The sequence below is a fragment of the Rattus norvegicus genome, chromosome 1 (assembly GCF_036323735.1).
Source record: "Rattus norvegicus strain BN/NHsdMcwi chromosome 1, GRCr8, whole genome shotgun sequence".
In the NCBI taxonomy this organism is placed as follows: domain Eukaryota; kingdom Metazoa; phylum Chordata; class Mammalia; order Rodentia; family Muridae; genus Rattus; species Rattus norvegicus.
Genome location: NC_086019.1, coordinates 105,201,920 through 105,222,763, shown reverse-complemented (window position 1 = coordinate 105,222,763; position 20,844 = coordinate 105,201,920). Strand labels below are relative to the sequence as shown.

Here is a 20,844-nt window from a genome sequence, read left to right as displayed (position 1 = left end):
ACCATCCAGCTCTTCCCCCTCACAGAACCTGATCCTACCCATCCCCCAAGGCATCTGGGGAGCACCTGTGCAGGACAGTGTCTGGTGAAAGAAGCAATAGGATTGCATCAGGGAGGACAGCAGCTGAGCACAGGACCTGAATGCTAAACAGGGGTTGGTGAGGGTGACTGGCCTGTGGCCAGCTGGGAGGCTTCCACCTGCTGAGCTGAGGACTCCTCTTACAGGAGGCTGATGCAGCTCTCCTGATGATTAAAGAAAGCCTCAGATCCCCAAAGCACCTTGAACCTTGAAATTCAAAAAGGATGAACTACACAAGCTCCGTTGCTTACACAGAAAGTCTGAGGCCCCTGGTTCCTTCATAGTACCCAAGAGCCAGACCCCAGCCTCCTCCCTCAGACCCAGGAGTGCAGACCCCAGCCACCTTCAGACCCAGGAGTGCAGACCCCAGCCACCTCCCTCAGATCCAGGAGTACCGACCCCGGCTTCCTCCCTCAGACCCAGGAGTGCAGACCCAGCTTCTTCCCTCAGACCCAGGAATGCAGACCCCAGCTTCCTCCCTCAGATCCAGGAGTACAGACCCCAGCCTCCTCCCTTACACCCAGGAGTGCAGACCCCAGCCACTTTCAGACCCAGGAGTATAGACTTTAGCCTCCTTCCTCAGATCTAAGAGTGCAGACCCCAGCTACCTTCAGACCCAGGAATGTAGACTTCAGCTACCTCCCTCAGACCCAGGAGTACAGAACCCAGCCTCCTCCCTCAGATCCAGGAGTGAAGACCCCAGCCACCTTCAGGCCCAGGAGTATAGACTTCAGCCTCCTTCCTCAGATCCAAGAGTATAGACTTTAGCCTCCTTCCTCAGATCCAGGAGTGCAGACCCTAGCCACCTCCCTCAGACCCAGGGGTGTAGACTATGCCTCCTCCCTCAGACCCAGGAGTGCAGACCCTAGCTACCTCCCTCAGACCCAGGAATGCAGACCCCAGCCTCCTCCCTCAGACTCAGGAGTGCAGACAAGTACCCTTCCTTAGATCCAAGACCCCAAAATCCCATCTTTCCTCCCCTCAGATGCTGAGGTGAAGATCCCAGCCTCCTCCAGACTCCAACCTTCCTCCCTCAGACCAAGGAGCACAGACCCCAGACTCCTCCCTTAGATTTAGGAGTACAGACCCCCCAGCACTCTTTCCCCAAACCCAGGGATCTATGCCTAGCCCTTTTCCCTCAGACCCCTGTTGGAAAGACCCCCCCATTGCATCATTCGTCCAGGCCGCCCTGGCCACGGTGGAATTCAGGTCCCTGCCAAGTGTGTCAAATATCACGCGTCAGGAGTGGGGAGGGCACGTGGGCGGGCCTGTCTGGGTATAAATTCTGGTATTTCTGCGTTCACTAGACAGCCTTAGTGTCTTGTCAGCTGGGCATTCAACGCAGGAGAAACAGGCATTCACTTTGCCTGAGCCCCAGTCTGAACCTGAACCTGTTCTGCTGGGCCACCGGAGTCAGAAGCCAATTCCAGCTGACTCGCCTTCTCAGACGCTGGCCAGGGGTTCTCACAGAGCGCGGCATTGATGGACTGGATGAAATCTAGAGTTGGGGCCCCGGGACTGTGGGTCTGTCTCCTGCTGCCTGTCTTCCTGCTGGGGGTGTGCGAGGCATACCCCATCTCTGACTCCAGCCCCCTCCTCCAGTTTGGGGGTCAAGTCCGACAGAGGTATCTCTACACAGATGACGACCAGGACACCGAAGCCCACCTGGAGATCAGGGAGGACGGAACAGTGGTGGGCACAGCACACCGCAGTCCAGAAAGTGAGTATGGGACAGGGCCTCACGGAGGCGAGAGGGCTAGACTTCTGGGTTCTCGCCGCTGTGGACAGACCCTGAGTGTCTTTGTTTTGCCTCACAGGTCTCCTGGAGCTCAAAGCCTTGAAGCCAGGGGTCATTCAAATCCTGGGTGTCAAAGCCTCTAGGTTTCTTTGCCAACAACCAGATGGAACTCTCTATGGATCGGTGAGTCTCTTTCTGTGGTCCTTTCTCAGAGGTGTATGTGTAACGCATTCCCCCTTGGCTATGGGCCCATTGTCTGTTTGCAAGAGAACACTGGCTATAAGTCTTGACATATATGAAGGGCAAACTGGTCCTCAGAGAGACCAAGTGTCAGGACTGTAACCCTGTACCTGACCTAACCTCTCACAAGTTCTGTTCCTGATGACAGTGAGACACTCTGGTACCCAGGACCAATAAATGACATGAATGGCAGAATGCCAACCTAAGCAGAGAAAAAATGAGGGAGGAGGCTGGGCCTGAACCTGCTCCTCTGCAGATAGAGAGGGTTGGGGCTTGAACTTCTGATGTGAATGGAATTGGTCCGGGTCTGGACTCCAGGCCTGAGGGAGGAGGCTGGGGCTTGATCCTGGGTCTGAGAGAAGAGGCTGAGGCTGGACCTGAATCTGGAGGAGGAAACCATTCAGTCAGGGGTTGGCAAATAGAAATGTACTGCCTGTCTCTGAGTGTTTTCTCTGCCCCTCAGCCTCACTTTGATCCTGAGGCCTGCAGTTTCAGAGAGCTGCTGCTTAAGGACGGATACAATGTGTACCAGTCTGAGGCCCATGGCCTGCCCCTGCGTCTGCCCCAGAAGGACTCCCAGGATCCAGCAACCCGGGGACCTGTGCGCTTCCTGCCCATGCCAGGCCTGCCCCACGAGCCCCAAGAGCAACCAGGAGTCCTTCCCCCAGAGCCCCCAGATGTGGGTTCCTCCGACCCCCTGAGCATGGTAGAGCCTTTGCAAGGCCGAAGCCCCAGCTATGCATCTTGAATCTTCCCGATTCTAGGCATGTTTCTCTTTAGGTTTCCTCTTATTTATTATGGGTATTTATCTTATTTATTTATTTTAAAGTTTTTTTTCTTACTTGGAATAATAAAGAGTCTGAAAGAAAATTTTGTTTGTTAAGAACGGAAATATGTTTCCTGTGTTTGAACCTGAGACCCTCCCTTAACCTGCCATTCCCCACTGTCCATCATTTTGGGCTCTGATAAAGCATCCCTGGAACCACAGGTTGTTTAGTGTTTGGAAACTGTTCTGTTCTGGTGGGGTTTTTTGTTTGTTTGTTTGTTTGTTTGTTTGTTTGTTTTGCTTCGTTTTGTTTTGATACAGGGTCTCACTATGTAGCCCCAGATAGCTTGTACCTTTGTAGACCAGGCTGGCTTGGAAATCACATTCATCTGCTTGCCTCTGCCTCCCTGGTGCTGGAATTAGTAGTGTGCAACACCACGCCTGACTCCTATTTCTAGATAAAGTTGCATCTCTAGGAGCTGTCAACCCTGGGACAAGCTGCTGAGGGCCCTATTTGACATATCAAAGAGGACCTGGCCACCAGGTTTTCTCCCAGCATCCCTCAGTCCTTAACTGTTACAGGGTCCTCCTGGCTGGCATACCCTGAACTCGGCCCTGACTCTCAAACCCAGGGGCTCTGCTGCTCTTCCCTATCCAATCCAACAATCGTGGTTACCCGCTCTCTGTCCCTTTGGCCTCCCGACTGCTACACCTGGTACCCCTCCCCTTTCCCCTCCCCTTCTCCTCGCATGCACAGCTCAGTCTGTTCTGGTCACATTCACTCTGAACTCTCCCAAATGCCCCTACATACACACACACACACACACACACTCACACACACATACACACACACACACACACACACACACACACACCCTCCTCTATCATACCCAGGACCTTCACATTCCTTTCCTCTTTTTTTTCCCATCCAATTAAGAAAGTAATATATCTTTTTAAAGGGACACATCCCTTTTTTGTTTCCAGTACTAAGAATGGAACCATGGGCCCTGTTCCTGAAAGGGCTCAATCACTGCACTGCATCCAGCCCCTCACTGGGGGATTCTAGGCAGGGGCTCTACCACTGAGCCACGCCCCCAGCCCCTCACTGGGGGATTCTAGGCAGGGGCTCTACCACTGAGCCACGCCCCCAGCCCCTCACTGGGGGATTCTAGGCAGAGGCTCTACCACTGAGCCACACCCCATCCCCTCACTGGAGGATTCTAGGCAGGGGCTCTACCACTGAGCCACGCCCCCAGCCCCTCACTGGAGGATTCTAGGCAGGGGCTCTACCACTGAGCCACACTCCCAGCCCCTCACTGGGGGAATTCTAGGCATGTGCTCTACCACTGAGCCACGCCCCCAGCCCCTCACTGGGGGGTTCTAGGCAGGGGATGTACCGATGGGCTACACCCCTGCCCCTCACTGGGACTCTACTGTTCTGTCACACCTCAGCTTTCTGGTTTTGCTTTTTATTTTGAGACAATCTCACCAAGCTAGCCTTGAGCTTGTGACCATCCTGCCTCTGCCTCTTCAGTGAATGAAATAATAAACTTGGACCGTTAGGCTTTTCTCTCCCCCCCCCCCAGTCTTGACTGAGCTTCGTGTGATGTCATAAAAAAAAATAAGTACATAAGTACATAGACAATACGACAGTGTCATAAAAATACAGTGGCCCTGGGTTCGGTCCCCAGCTCCGAAAAAAAAAAAAAAGAAGAAAGAAAAAGAAAATACAGTGGCGGGCAGGCAGCCATGTGTCACGTAACAACTGGTGCACAGACAAGCAAGGGTATAATCCTCACCCCATGGTGAGGCTGTGGACCCAATAGAACCCAACAGTGGCACGAAAAGAACGATTAAACTATCCTGGGAGATTTTCTTAAGGTTGTGATTAAATGCACTTCACATACCTGGGCATGGTGGTGCATGATCTTAATCCCAGCACTCAGGAGGTAGAGACAGTTATGTCGCCGTGAACTTGAGTCCATCCTGGTCTACATACTGAATTCCAGGTTGCACAGTGCTACCGTGCTACATAGTAAGATCTGTATCCAAAACAAAACAAAAAACAACAACAAAAAAAAAAAACCCCTAACACTTCACATTAAATTTACCATGCTAACCGCAAGTGTACTCACTCAGAAACACGGAGTGAATTCCGTGTAATCTAACTAAATTGTTGTGTAATCTAACTCTTTATTTGGCTGTGAGAAAGGTTCTCAGTGTGTGGTTCACTGCCTGGAACCCTAGATCCCCCTGCCTCAGCCTCCTGAGTGCTGGGATTACAGGTGGACAAACCTCCCATCTTCAGAACTTTCAAATAGCCCAAGCAAGTCTTAAACTCACAGAAATCCTCCTGCCTCAGTGCTTTAGAGTGCTAAGGTTACAGATACGTGTGCCACCACGGAAGGCAAGAAATTGGCCCATTTGGAAAATGGAAACTCAGTTTGCAATGCACTCCTTCAGCTTCCGGGCCAGTTTTCCCAGCACCGTTTGTTGGAAAGATTGTGGTGAAACTTTTTCACATCTGACTAATGTTTTCTGTGTAGACAAGAAAAAGGCATGACTATTTGGGTTTTTGTTAATGATCAATTAATTTTTAAAGAATTAACTTTTCCGTTAACAGTCCACTGCCAAACTTCCACATCCAAAAATAGCCAGGCAAGAATTTCACAATTTTTATTTTCTTCAAATATTTGAACATTGTAAGTATAATCAAGAGTCTTCTAGGCCGGGACTTGGCTCAGTCTGAAGTGCTCACCTAGTATGAGCTGAGTGTCTTTAGTGCTACTTAAACTGGGAGTGGTGGCTTCTGATAGGCGGACACAAGGTAAAAGGTCCATGAATTCATGGTCATCCTCTGCTGTGTAAATTCAGGGCCAACCTTGGGAAGAGAGTGCCATGTTCTTTCACAGTGTATATTTAAAGGTCAGAGGACAACTCGGAGGAGTCAGCCCTCTCCTTCTACCGTGAGTCCCGATGATCAAATTCAGTTTGTCAGGCTTAGCAGCAAGTGCCTCTTCCCACTGAGCCCTATCACCAGCCCCGGGATGTCTTTTAATGTTTTTTGAAAAGTTGTTTTTTTTAAAGATTTATTTATTTATTATATATGAGTACGCTGGGGTTGGGGGATTTAGCTCAGTGGTAGAGCCCTTGCCTAGCAAGCACAAGGCCCTGGGTTCGGTCCTCAGCTCAAAAAAAAAAAAAAAAAAAATATATATATATATATATATATATATATATATATATATATATATATATATGCTGTAGCTGTCATCAGACACACCAGAAGAGGGCACCAGATCTCATTACAGATGGTTGTGAGCCACCATGTAGTTGCTGGGATTTGAACTCAGGACCTCTGGAAGAGCAGTCAGTGCTCTTAACCACTGAGCCATCTCTCCAGTCTCTCTCTCTCTCTCTCTTTTTTTCTTTTTTTTCGGAGCTGGGGACCAAACCCAGGGCCTTGCGCTTGCTAGGCAAGTGCTCTACCACTGAGCTAAATCCCCAACCCCATGTGTGTGTCTTTATTTGGCTTTGTACTCATTTGTACAGGTACCTCTGAGGCCAGAAAAGGGTATCAGATCTCCTAAAAACAAAGCTACCGGGGATTGGGACACTGGTGGGGAACTGGACTGAGGTAGAAATTTCTGGATGCAGACTCATGGAGGCACACTCCCTGGAAAGTGTAGCAAGTGCTGTGCACCACTTAGCCCTGCTCTTTTTATTTTATTTATTTTTTACTGGTTTTTTTTTTGTTTTTTGTTTTTTTTTTTGTTTGTTTTTTTTTTTTTTTTTGAGGCAAGGACTCATGCAGCCCAGGCTAACCTTGAACTTGTTATATAGCTGAGGATGGCCTTAAATTCCAGAGCGTCCTGTGCCCAAAATGTAAATACTGAGACAGGTGTGCATAACACAGGGTTTCTATAGTGCTGGAGAAGGAACGGAGGGTTTCACACATGACAGACGAATACTCTATCACTTAAACTACATCTTCAGGACAAAAGAGACTGTGGCAAGCTCTGTAACTCTTGGACCACATGAGACCAAGATAAGGTAGCCGACTGAACTAAGAAGCCGGCTCACCAGACTCTACCACTCTCTGGGTCCTTGAAACAGTTGGAGGTCTTCAGGGTCTGTGAGGCACTGAGCAATTAGGAGGTCCACACAAATTTGCCTTTTGAATATGCTCACTTTATCCAATCATTTCAATACAGCTCCTTGTGTTACATAGTATCATACAGAGCTGGTCTCAGGTTCAGATCAGCTGCTTTGTCATGTATCAGGGCTTTATGACTGGATCCTTTTGGGTGGGCCTGGAGGCTGACCTGAAAGCATCCTACTGGAGGTCAGCCTGGATGACTTATCAAGACCAAGCAAGCAAGGAACGAAAGAACCAGCCGGCTCCCACAAGCCATGCGGCCATGTTGTGTTTATCTCCCCTTATTGCCGTGTCCTGGACCTGACCTTAATATTGATTTTGTTAGTTACACACATCATAATTGGATGCACCCGTTTCCTCTGATTTCTACTTGCTCTATTTCCATCTCTTGTCCTACCACAAAATACTACAATGAATAAATATACAATATTTACTGTGTGTCATAGTGGCACATGTCTTTAATCCCAGGACTGGGAAAAGAAAGAGAGAGAGAGAGAGAGAGAGAGAGAGAGAGAGAGAGAGAGAGAGAGAACTCTGTACATGGGTTAGCTGGGACAAAGGCTAAATTAATTTTCAGCACTCTTTTTTTTTCTTTTCTTTTTTTTTGGAGCTGGGGACCGAACCTAGGGCCTTGCGCTTGCTAGGCAAGCGCTCTACCACTGAGCTAAATCCCCAACCCCAATTTTCAGCACTCTTATCTGCCATCCAAGCACTCATTTCCAAACAAATCATGTCCTAAGAAGTTTGGGATCTTTGCCTATCTAACAAGCTGACAGCAACAAGGAGTGTGGTCTCAGTATTCATTTCTGTTTATAATAAATTAGGTGGCAAAGTTATGTGCAGATTTATAAAACATATGGGCCTGGGGCTGTAGCTCAGAAGTAGGGTCCCTGCCTAGAATACTCACCCCAAGTTGGGATCTGGGGGTGTCCATCAGTGCTAAAAAGCTGCAAATAAGGGGCTAGGACATTGCTCAGTAGTTGGGGGTTTAAGGGCTTGATTTTCTTTTTTTTTTTTTTTTTTGGTTCTTTTTTTCGGAGCTGGGGACCGAACCCAGGGCCTTGCGCTTCCTAGGCAAGCGCTCTGCCACTGAGCCAAATCCCCAACCCCAAGGGCTTGATTTTCAATCCCAACAAACACAAAAACAAAAGCAAGCAGTATGAATGCTGTGGTGGTTTGAAAGAGAATTGTTTGTATATAATCATGTGTTTGAACTCTTGGCTTCCAGTTCACTGGTGTTCCTATTTAGGAAGGGTGTGTGAGCCTTTAGGAAACAGAGCATTTTTGTATGTCCCTGGTACAGGTTTTGAGTTTATACCTCCACTACTTCCTGTTCTCTCTCTCTCTCTCTCTCTCTCTCTCTCTCTCTCTCTCTCTCTCTCTCCCTCCCTCCCTCCCTCCCTCTTTCTCTTCCTCCCTCCCTTTTCCTCTTCCTCCTTCCCTCTTTCTCTTCCTCCCTTTCCTTCTCTCTCCCTCTCTTCCCCTCTCTCTCCCTCTCTCTCTCTCCCTGTCTCCCTGTCCCCCTCCTTCTCGCTCTCCCCCTCTCTCTCTCTCCCTCCATATTTTCCTTCTCCCTCTTCCTCCCTCTCCCTCCCTCACTCACTCCCTTCTTCCCTCTCTCTCTCTCCCTCCCTCTCTCTGTCTCCCTGTCCTCCTCCTTCTTGCTCTCTCCCTCCCTCTCTCTCCCTTCATATCTCCCTCCCTCCCTCTCCCTCCCTGTCTCCCCGTCTCCCTCCTCTCTCTCCCCATCCCTATCTCTCTCTCAGCTAACTACATGTGGAGGCCTTCCTTAACATGATGTACCTCATCCTTCTGGAACAGTAAGCCAAAATAAATTCTTTCAACCCCAGGTTGTTTTTGGTAATGGTATTTTATCATAGAAATGGAAAACAAATACAGTTGTTTATACATATACATTAATATCTCACATATGTGTGAACTCTGTTCCCTTGTCATATTCATATGATGTCTGGACACCCAGCACTCACAGCCTCACTCTGGTGTGAGGTGACGCAGGAGGAACGTATTCATGAATCCAAAAATCACCTTCCACATGATGTGTGCAGTTCCGGGCTGCCTGGTCTTCACATCTATGTGATTTTGGGAAAGGAAAAGAGTAACGATGGAAGAGAACATGGGCAGCTGTCACCAAATCTTTTTTTTTTTTAAAGAATTATTTTATTTATATGTGTACACTGTAGCTATCTTCAGACACACCAGAAGAGGGCATCAGATCTCATTACATACAGATGGCTGTGAGCCACCATGTGGTTGCTGGGATTTGAACTCAGGACCTCTGGAAGAGCAGTCAGTGCTCTTAACCACTGAGCCATCTCTCCAGCCTACCAAATCTTATGACGAAGTCAAATTTGGCTGGGAGGAATGGATGCAGAGGTTTACTGTGTCCCAAGATAAGCGAAATGTCACTCTGGCGATTCTGTTGCGGTGAAGGAAGTCTCTGACTATGAAGGAATACCGAGACCACACATACCTGGAGACCTGAGCAGGCCTTTGAGCTTAAGGTTCATGTATCGAGATCCAGAGAGAAAAGATGGTGGTTGGTATAGAAGCGCACATTGTCCTCCTCTGAGTAAACACTCAGAGTACAGACTCCACTATGTAGATATTGCTGAGTAAGTGATGTATATTGTGCTTTAAGGTCTCCACAGGCATACAGCTAATGGGCTGGGGCTGAGAGGTTCAGCAACAGGAAAGGTGCTGACGGGGAAAATCGCACAGTGGGAGTTTGATTTCTGGCCACTGGTCTCTTTATAGTGCACTACATAAACTTTTCTTAGAACTCTAAAGCAAGTTGGAATAAAATGCACCCGACGCACACAGACGTTTTTCCCTAAACAAGTTCAAGAACTATTTATACACCATGTATATGGAGGCGGTGTCACCAGCGCTCCAGAGTGGGGAATAAAGAAAATAGGACACAAGAGCTGAGCGTGGGGTGGGGGTGCACACTGTTAGTTCCAGCTGGAAGAGAGAGAGGCAAGTGGATCTCTGTGTGTTTGAAGCCAGCCTAGTCTACATAGTAAATCTTAGACCAGCAGGGCTGTTTGTGTGTGTGTGTGTATGTGTGTGCACCATGGCACAAGTGGGGAGGTCAGAAGACATCTTTACAGAGCTAGTTCTCAGCTTCACTAGATTCCAGGGTCAAGCTTGGGTGACCATACTTTCCCAAGTGCTGTACTATGACATTTCACTAGGCCTTTGCTATGAATGTTAGCCTAAAATTAGTTATCCCCCTGTCTCAGTGATCTGAGTGCTAGGACTAGAAGTATAATATGCCCCTGTGATTTGTTATACTATCTTATTTGTGTGTGTGTGTGTGTGTGTGTGTGTGTGTGTGTGTGTGTGTGTGTGGTAGGCCCACATGTGAGTACATGTGAGGCAGAAGAAGGGGTCAGTGGCCAGGGTAGTAACAGACAGATCCAAATATCTACAAAAGAGAACCTGGGGGTATGCCTCAGGGGTAGGGTTCCTTCTTAGAATCCACCAGTGAGAGAATCTGGGGTGAAGCAACCATTACTGCTTATATAAGTCTGGGGGGGGGGGAAGTGGGTAGTGAATTTGGTCAGTTTCAAGTACTTCCTGAGCCTTTTGAGTTGTTGGGTTTTTTTTTCTCTGAATCTTAAGAAGCCTCCCTTTGAAGTTTATGAGTCTTACTGTTTTCCTTTCAAGATGAAAATTTTGTTGTCTTTTTTTTTCCTTTTTTGTTAGTGATTTTATTTAAATTTTTTTTAATTCTTTTTTTCGGAGCTGGGGACTGAACCCAGGGCCTTGCGCTTGCTAGGCAAGCGCTCTACCACTGAGCTAAATCCCCAACCCCATTTAATTTTATTATTTTTATTTATTTATATGTATTGATGTTTTGCTTGCATATATGTCTTGTAAAAGAGCCAGATTCCCTGGTACTGGAGTTACAGACAGTTGTGAAACGCCATGTGGGTGCTGGGGATTGAACCCAGGTCATTTGAAAAAGCAGCCAGTGCTCTTAACTGCTAGGCCATCTTTTCAAGACAGGGTTTCTCTGTGTAGCGCCAGCTGTCCTGGAACTCACTCTGTAGATCAGGCTGGCCTCAAACTCAGAGATCCTCTGCGTCCTGAGTTGCTGGAATTAACTGTGTGTCACCACACTTGGCTTCAATATGGAATGTTTTAACTCTGGGGAATTTGCTACATAACACGTCTGAAGATAACTTAATAAACTTAATAGTTTATGGCCATGAAGGACTATATTCTGATTAGGTTAACTGAAGTAGGAAGACTCCGACTAAAATGAGCAGCACCAATCCCTGTCCCCGGATACTGAACCAGAAGCAGAATATCTGAACACCGGCGTCCACCGCCCTCCTCTTCCTGACCGGGGATGTGGTGATGGCTGCTTCAGTCTCCTTCTCTGGGACCCGTCTGTAATGATGGACTATCATTGGACTTTGAACTGTCAGCTAAAATAAATCCTTTTCCCACTGGGCTGCTTTTGCCTCAGCAATCGAAAGGGTAACTGATCCACACGGGTTGGCTCGGGACTCACTGTATATCCAAGAATGACCTTTTAACCTTTCCCGCCACCCCAGCGCTCAGATGACAGGATTAAGTCACCACATCAGGTTTTAGCAGTGATGGAGATGGATCTAGTTCTCCATGCACGCTAGACAAACACTGCACCAAACTGAGCCACATTCCCAGACCGGAAACATTGTCTTTAATACCGACACCAGCGAGGCAGAGAAGGCTCTGGAAGGGCATCTACAGACAGTGTGCTCTTGGGGTTCTCCTTCTGGACGCTTGCAGGGCTACCAACTGTGAGACACACTCTTGAGGACCTTTTGCATAAAACATTTCGGGACACATCCCAGCCTCTGCACGCCCACGTGGTGTCTGCACAGCTGCCGGAGTGGCCAGCCACTGCCTGTCCTACGCACTACGTGTGGCACCAGAGGTGCTGCCTTTGACACCAACCTGAGTCGAGGAAGTGTGGAAGGAATCTTTAGAGCATGGCGAGGTGTCTGTGGTTTGGTTTTAAGAAAGAAAAATTTGAGGGGGTGGGGGTGGGCTGGAGAGATGGCTCAGTGGTTAAGAGCACTGGCAGCTCTTCCAGAGGACCCGAGCTCAATTCCCAGCAACCATGTGGTGACTCACAGCTGTCTATAACTTCAGCTCCAGGGGTTCCAACACCTCACACAGACGTACATACAGGCAAAACAACAATGCACATAAAATAAAAGTACGTAAATCTTTATTTTTAATTGGGCATAGTATTCATGGGGTCGGAGCGCTACGTAGATGAGCACAAGTACTGCAAAAGCCTGAGATACCAGAACAGCCTGATGTGGGTGCTGAGACCTGATCTCAAGTCCTCTACTCTACAATGCAAACTGATTTCTTAACCACTGAGCTTTCTCCCCCGGCCCAAACACTCTCTAAATGAGGATGGAGAAATCAGACACTAAAAAACACAGAGCCTTTAAAAAAAAAAAAATCTCAGCCCTTGGGAGGCAGAGACAGGCAGATCTCTGTGAGTTCAAGGCCAGCCTGGTCTACATAATGAGTTCCAGGATAGTCAGGATGACATATAAGATCTTGTCTTGAAGAAAACCCACAGTGAGGTTGTTGCTCTGAGTGACTGAGCCACAACCCCAGCTACATCCTACTTCTGTTTTGAAACAAAGTTTCACTAAGGTACCCAGGCTGACCTTGACTCTGGAGCACAGGCCTGCCTTGATTCCAAATCTTCCCTGCCTAACCTCCCAAGAAGGTGAGATAAAAAACGATGATAAAGGGCTGGAGGGATGGCTTAGTGGTTAAGAGCACCGACTGCTCTTCCTGAGGTCCTGAGTTCAAATCCCAGCAACCACATGGTGGCTTACAACCATCTGTAATGAGATCTGATGTCCTCTTCTGGTGTGTCTGAAGATAGCTACCGTGTACTCATATACAATAAATAAAATCTTTTAAAAAAATAAAAAAAAGAAACACTGATAAAAACAAACATTTGATACCTATTTGGAAATCAAAAGATTATTCAACCAAAAAGAACCTGCTCTACTGTCCGGGGCCACCCAGACTGCTTATACCTTTCTTTGCCTGAACTAGGTGTTTTCCACTCCACGGGCCCTCATTTCCTAGTAGCATACATGGGGGTTAGCACCAGCCAAGAATACTGGGGACTTCCTTGTAGCTTGCTTCTCCACAAGAATGAGTTTCACTCTATTGTTAGTTAGAAACTTCAGGAAATTGAAGTTTATTGTACGTAAGAAGTTTTTGGGAAATCAAAATTTATGCCATTGGTTTCTGATGTGACTACCAGTTTGTGTTGTGAGATATTTCTGCTTATAAGCAAGTGCTTTTTGCTTGATTAAATGAGACTTGATCAGAATACTGTCTTGTCTCCATTTCTCGTGTCTCTTGTCCCATCCATCCCACTCCCCTCTCCAGGGTCTCCATTGATGTTCCTGTGGGCCAGGACACTCTACTGCACACTTCACTCTCTGCTTTGGAAATGCTTTTGTGTCTATTGTAAACATTTCTCAGTCTATGTTGACCTCCGACCCAATGAGAGTCTGTGCATTAACAGCATGGTGGGGTGGGGTTTGGGGGGACTCCACTAGTGGGCCAGAGGTCGGTGAGGAGCTGGAGAGCTAAGAGCACTTGTTGCTCTTGCAGAGGACCTGAGTTCAGTTCCTAGAAGCCAGATCTGGCTGCTCACAACTGCCCGGAACTCCAGGTCCTGGGGGGATCTGTTGCCTTCCTGAAGCTTCAGAATGTGCCTGTACTTACGTGCACACACCCACACAGACACACAAAATGTCTTTTAAAAAATCGTTTTAATAAAGATAAATCAGTAAGCTTTTTACTAAAGATACCTTTTAATAAAAATAAATCTTTTTAATAAAGATAAATCAGAAACCCAGGACAATGGCTGACTTAGGTACCTGTTAACATATTAAAGTGGATGCTGGCCAGTTCTCCCAGCATCCCTCAGTACCTGTAGCTCCTCCCAGCTATTCTCCCCTTCATACCCTAAATTTCTCCCTCCCAGGGGCTTCCACAACTTTCACCCAGCCTGTTCACTATATAACTCAGCCGTTTTGACTAAGCTGCTCTCTTGGTCTCTTGGCCCAGACCATATCTCTTGGTCAATGGCTCCTCTCTTGCCCTCCCTCCCTGTCTCCATTCTCATGGTCCAGTTTAGTCTGCAGACTATGTGTGAGACTAAACAGGAAAAATATACCTTGAAAGTTAATGGGAGACTAAAATGGGAAAAATATACCTTGCAGGTTAGGATTCTGTTTGCAGTTAAGACACTTATAAAGTTTGCAATCCCACAAGCAATGGAGGAGTGTTCCTTTTTCCCCACCTCCTCGCCAGCATCTGCTGTCACCCGAGTTTTTGATCTTAGCTATTCTGATGGGCACAAGATGGAATTTCAGGGTCCTTTTAATTGGCAGTTCCCTGATCACTAAGGACTTTGAACATTTTTTAAGTGCTTTTCAGCCCTTCGCGATTCCTCTGTTGTGAATTCTCTGTTTAGTTCTGTACCCCAAGTGGAAGGATGGGATTGCCATTCCACAGTCAAAAGCTCTGACCCAGAATTGTTCCTGTCTGAAGGAACTGCAGGGACAAAAATGGAGAAGAGCATGAGAGAAAGGAGTTCCAGTGACAAGCCCAAATTGGGATCCAGCTCAAAGGGGGGGGGGGGGAGGTTGTGCAGGGTCCTGACACTGTTACTGATACTATGGTGTGCTTGGAGACAAGAGCCTAGCCTGGCTACCCTCTGAGAAGCCCAACAAGCAGCTGAGTCAGATGCAAATACTGGCACCCAACCAATGGACAGGAAGACCAGCAGTCTTAACTGACCGGGACCCCCAAGATCTCTCAAATACTGAGCCACAAACCAGGCAGCATACACCAGCTGATATGAGGCCCCTAACACGTATAGCAGAGGTCTGGCCTCCGTGAGAGAAGATGCACTTAATCCTCGAGGGACTTGAGGCCCCAGAGAGTGGGGAGGCCCAGTAAGGTGGGGGATGAGGACATCCTTTTGGAGACTGCTGGGTGGGAGGAGGTATGGGATGAGGAGCGGTGGGGGGAGAGCAGACTGGGAGGGGAATGGAGTCTGGACTGTAAAAAGGGATTAAAGAATAAGAATAAAATTTTTTTAAAGACACTTATAAAGAAATTTGTTTACCCTGTGTTAACTCCTTTCAAGTTAAGGTTTCTAACTGCAATTAAGAACTTCCTGTTTCTTAGATCTGCTACAACCCCGTTCCCATGATGTATCAATCCTTACCCTTGTTCCTTCCCTTCCCGGGTATCTCTGTAACAATGTATAACAATGTATAACAGCCAAGTCCCTCCCTCACTCAGGGAACACCTTATCTCTCCTAGAAGAGGAAGTTCCAGAGACCACATCGCAGTTTAGGATGAGGTAGCCGTCTGGCCAGTCTGGGGTGCATCCCAAATACAGCTTGCTTTAATTAAACAATGGAGGACTCTCGGTTTTCTTTCGATTCTCACTCGGGCTCCACACGTGTTCAGCCTGGGCGCTTGCCTCTGCCTGCTTCCTCTCTTATATCTACAATAAAAATCCTCTCCCTACTTGAGTAGACACGTCCTCCACCTTTAATCTTATTTTTCTCATTCGCATATCAAGGCTTTTGGGGTTCACTGTTTGATCCACATCTCACTCTCTAGCCAGGTCTGGCCTAGAGCTCCCAGTGCAAGTCTTGCCTCAGCAGCAAACCACTCCCTGCCCAGAAGCAGAGCAATCTCCAGTGCCTCAGTTTCTAATCCTCAGGGGCCTTTCTCCTATCTCTGCTTCCCAGATGTCCGAGTGAACCCCAGCAGCGGCATACAAGGTGTAACTGGTGCGCAGATTTATCAGCACAGTACACCATAGCTGTGCCTGTCATCCTGTGTCCAAAGACCTGCTCAGTCTACCCGGGGCCGGCAGTGTTACCTGGGGGGTGTGGGAGAGGCCGCCCTGGTCCTATTTGTGATGTCTAGTTTTACTATTAAAGTTTCTTTTTTTTTTTTTTCTTTTCTTTTTTTTCAGAGCTGGGGACCGAACCCAGGGCCTTGCGCTTGCTAGACAAGCGTTCTACCACTGAGCTAAATCCCCAACCCCTTAAAGTTTCTTCTTGTTATGACCATAAAGAATTTGAAGGGGCTGGAGAGATGGCTTAGTGGTTAAGAGCACTGACTGCTCTTCCAGAGGTCCTGAGTTCAAATCCCAGCAACCACATAACTCATAACTATCTGTAATGAGATCTGATGCCCTCTTCTGGTGTGTCTGAAGACAGCTACAGTGTACTTATATATAATAAATAAATAAATCTTTAAAAAATAAAAAGAATTTGAGGAACCCTCACAGACATTGCTAAGAACTGCCTGTATGCAGCCACAAATAACTGGAAGATTTATTTCTTTTTGTATTTCTTTTTTATTCATTTATTTATTTTTAAGTGAGCTCCTCTGTAACCCAGGCTGGCCTCAAGCTTATGATCCTCCTGCCTCAACCTCCTCCTGAATATTGAGATGACGTACTTATGTTATGAAATATAATGCCACCATGGCAGGGGTACCTGGCAGGCTCGTGCCAAGGTGCGCCCCTGAGAAATCACGTCATGAGACAGATCTGATGAAGGGGGATTTATTTGGAAGGGTGGGGAGTGAGGACCTGGAGAAGGGGTGGGTAGAAGCAGACAGAGCCACGAGGGCAGAGAAAGTGAGGACAGAGAAGGACAGAAAGAAGCTGGCCAGGAACACGTGTGAAGGGGGTACAGGACGAGGAGGGGGGAGGAGGAGGAGGAGGAGGAGGAGGAGGAGGAGGAGGAGGAGGAGGAGGAGGAGGAGGAGGAGGAAGAGGAGGAAGGGTTGAGGTATGGCAGCAATGCAGGTGATGATGCCTATGCCTAGGTCCCTGTGAGGAGTCTAGCTGAATTGTCTGTAAGCCGACAGGGTATGAACCCTGCCACGGGGCCCAGGTCACAGTTTATTACAGTTTAATACACTGATGAACACCTCCCAAGGTCAGATTATGGGGCAGAGTCAGGAAAGACAAGGCCTTCCCTGCCTCTCTGCCTCCTCAAAGCTCAGTTCAGCAATGACTGCTGCTATCCTTAGAATCTGGCGGAAGCTTCCTGCGCTGCTTCTGCAGAGATCCTTCCCGTAGGCCGCCAGGCTGCCCTGGAAAAAGAGGTCAGAGGTCACGTGACAGGATGATAGTCAGGTTTACCTGGATTGGCCTGAGGCTCAGAGAAACACAGTCACTTCGGTTTAATCTTTTGATTATCACCTGAGCATTTTTCCATCAAAGCACGCCCCCCTTCACTTGGGGATTCTAAGAAGGGACTCTCTGAACCACCCCACCCATTCACCGAAGTAGCTGGCAGAGCTACAAAGTTGGGCTTGGATCATGAGGACTAAATGGACCTTGAATAGGTCCCAGAGACCTGCTGCTAGGAGGCGGGCCTCGAAGCAATGCTCTCAGAGACATAGGCAGCTCTGCTGCCAGAAGGTTCTGTTTTCCCAGGCCCAGAAAACATCGTAGGGGATAGCCATGGCCAGAGGCTTCTGAAGCCCTGTACCCAGGTACATTTACCTTCTTCCCTAAGCCCCTTAGCAATCCTCCTGCACTGGGAAGCTGCTGTACACAGGCGGGCTTGGGATTCCGGGCTGTGAACCCCGTCTTCTCTAACACTGTATTCCACTTTTTTTTTTAGTTGTTAAAGACAACGTCTGTAAACACAATTTACGGACTGGAGAGATGGCTCGGTGGTTAAGAACACTGACTGCTCTTCCAGAGGTCCGGAGTTCAAATCCCAGCAACCACATGGTGGCTCACAACCATCTGTAATGAGATCTGATGTCCTCTTCTGGTGTGTCTGAAGATAGCTACGGTGTACTCATATATAATAAATCAATAAATCTTTAAAAAAAACACAATTTAAAACTAAATTCTCTAGTTTCATTTCTCTTGCTGTTGGAAAATACAGAGGGGGTTCAGCTAACAGCACCAGGTCACGGTTGTTCTTCGTGGGGAAGTCAAGACAGGAACTTGGACATCTGGACACATGGCATCCAGTCAAGAGCAAAGAGCAATAAATACAGGCATGCTCCCTTGTATGTTTGCTTGTACTCAGCCTGACCGACACAGTTCAGGACCCCATGCCTAGAGAATGGCGCCCCCCATAGTGCACAGGGTCTCTTCATGTCTCTTAATTAAGACAGTGCCCTCATGGAGGAGGGGATGGGGGGGCTTATGGACAGGAAACCGAATGGAAAGGGAATAACATTTAAAATGTAAATAAAGAAATTTATCTAATAAAAAAAATTTTAAAAAGGGGGGGTTGGGGATTTAGCTCAGTGGTAGAGCGCTTGCCTAGCAAGCGCAAGGCCCTGGGTTCGCCCCTGGCTAGGCCCATGCCCTAGCCCCTCAATAGAGGGTTCTAGCAAATGCTCACCCAGCCCTGCACTGGGGGATTCTACACATGGGCCTTATTACTGAGCTATTTTTTCACGTTCTACGTATGTGGAACATGCACATCTTTTTTTTTTTTTTTTTTTTTTTTTTGGTTCTTTTTTTTTCGGAGCTGGGGACCGAACCCAGGGCCTTGTGCTTCCCAGGCAAGCGCTCTACCACTGAGCTAAACCCCCAACCCCGGAACATGCACATCTTATTGTGTGCAAAGGTACGTTCCTGCGGAGGTGAGCAGTCAGCACTGGGGGTCTTTCTCAATAGCTCTCCGCCTTTCATACACACCCCGCCCCAGATTTAAACAGTCGTAAACTTTTTTTAAAAGTTCCATTATTGGTGTTTATGTGTATGTGCATGTGTATGTATATGTTTCTGTGTCTGCACATGTCTATGTGTGAGTGTGGACACGGCTGTGCCACTGCATAGGCCTAGACATCAGAGGACAACCTTTGGGATTCGTTTCCACCACGGTGTTTGGAGATTGGATTCGTTTCGCCAGGCTTACACAGCAAGTGCTGCTATGTGCTGAGTCATTGCTCACAATGGTTTCTCTAGGCTGTCAATGGCCTCCCAGACACTGCTAGTTTCCGTCCCCTGCAGTGCTGGGGTGACAGATTCTTGCCTCTGGGCCCTGTGTTCTATGGTGCGGTGGGGCTCAAACTCAAGCATGCAAAGCACCTTACTCACTGGGCTGTGCCTCCAGCCCTGTCCTTTCTTCAAACAGGGTCTCATCTCACTGAGAGGCCCAGACTGGCCGTAGACTTGTGATCCTCCTGGCCACCTGACCAAATCTCTTCTCCGCCCAGCAGGTCATGTGAACATTGTCTTTTGCCTGTGAATTCAAGGCTAGTGAGGCTTGCATGGCTTCTTTCTCCCCGACCCCAGGTGTGGACTCTGCCGTAGGCTCACCACCACCAGCTCCGATACACGTTAAAACGCGTAAAGACTTTTGCCCTAAACTGTGTCTGTCCGGTCTCTGGCACCCACCTCTCCTCTGTATAGAGGACCTCGGATTTGCTCACAAAGCCAGTCTGTAGTCAGATCCCACCCCGACGATCACGATCACTGTGGACCTCAGTCACACCTCCAGGAGACCTTTACACTGATCCTCAGGACCTACTTCAACTGAGTCACATGAGGGACTGTCTGGCCATGCTGATGTGCAAAACTGACCATTGCTCTCTACCTGGTAAATGTCACCAGGATTCTGGCCTCAAAGTCCATGTTCTCCAACACTCAGCCAGGTTTGCCACAGCTGAAAATGCCAGTCACTCTGATTTGTTTGGTTTCTTGGACAGCACGTGTCCTGCCCATTGGAAGAGATGGGGTGCATGTATGGAGTGTGTGTGTGTGATGTGTATATGTGTGTATGTGTATGCGTGCGCGTGCGTGTGCACGTACACACATTTGTACACGTGGAGCTTGTTCATGTAGGGTGTGTGTTCCTGTGTAGGGTTTGGGTGTATGTATATATGGAAGCATGCCCTCACCGTACAGTAATGAATACCTTTTTTTTTTTTTTTTTTTTGGTCTTTTTTTCGGAGCTGGGGACCGAACCCAGGGCCTTGTGCTTCCTAGGCAAGCGCTCTACCACTGAGCTAAATCCCCAGCCCCATGAATACCTTTTACAGGCTGTCTCTCTGTCCTTTGCATGGAAGTCGGTGGGGAGGGAGGGGCCACGTCCATCCACCCCTGCAGGCTTCTGCAGCATTCCATTCAGAGAACAGCTGCTTGCTTCAGGGTCTGTAACTGCCTCGTGATCAGCTGCGTCACGCACAGTCAGCAGTCGGATTGGGTGGAGCTCTCAAACTGTTTCTCTGAAGAAATGGACAAGGTGGAGGAGCAGGGAACCCCAAGTAGCCGCCATCTGAGGAATAGGACAGGCAAGAGGGATTAAGGGATTTAACCAAGGATGCTCAAGGGCTTTAATTTTTTATCTCAGGAGTTGACGTTTAAGGTCAGCCCTGCATATAATTTCCAGGTCAGCCTACAAGAGACTCTGTCTCAAAGAAAGAAATACACACACACACACACACACACACACACACACACACACGAAGATGGGGGCTGGAAACGGTGGGCTTATGAGTTATCTACAAGGACACAGGCCAAACCTGAGCTTCCTCAGTTGCCTGTCACCAGAACCTCAGAGTTCTTATCTGTACCTAGAGATGAAAGGAGTCCCACAGTGGTTAGCACAGCCACAAAGTCAAGCTGCTCTCATGTCTGGCTACTTCCCAAATATTTTCAGCCCCATTATATGGTCACGTCCCATTGTCTCCTCCTTGCCAGAAGAGCCAAAAAACTTCATAAACTTATATACTTGGGATATTTCATGTAAACAATCATACAGTGGCCTTTTGTGCCTGGTG

The 20,844-nt window shown here is 48.0% G+C and overlaps 1 protein-coding gene, 1 long non-coding RNA gene and 1 other non-coding gene across 3 annotated transcripts; 1 reads left to right on the top strand and 2 right to left on the bottom strand.

The window, feature by feature from the left end:
• Positions 1-1,387: 1,387 nt before the first annotated feature.
• Positions 1,388-2,939, top strand: Fgf21 (fibroblast growth factor 21). The gene is made up of 3 exons (NM_130752.2): positions 1,388-1,798; positions 1,896-1,999; positions 2,520-2,939. The coding sequence occupies exons 1-3, from the start codon at positions 1,561-1,563 to the stop codon at positions 2,802-2,804; spliced, it is 627 nt and encodes a 208-aa protein (NP_570108.1). The 5' UTR covers positions 1,388-1,560; the 3' UTR covers positions 2,805-2,939.
• Positions 2,940-16,411: 13,472 nt separating this feature from the next.
• On the bottom strand, positions 16,412-20,424 carry LOC134485119 (uncharacterized). Its single transcript, XR_010063009.1, has 2 exons — positions 20,095-20,424; positions 16,412-17,181 (listed from the first exon to the last, which is right to left on the bottom strand). It is a non-coding gene; the product is annotated as an uncharacterized LOC134485119 (long non-coding RNA).
• On the bottom strand, positions 18,580-18,660 carry Trnap-ggg (transfer RNA proline (anticodon GGG)). Its single transcript has one exon. It is a non-coding gene; the product is annotated as a tRNA-Pro (tRNA).
• Positions 20,425-20,844: the final 420 nt, after the last annotated feature.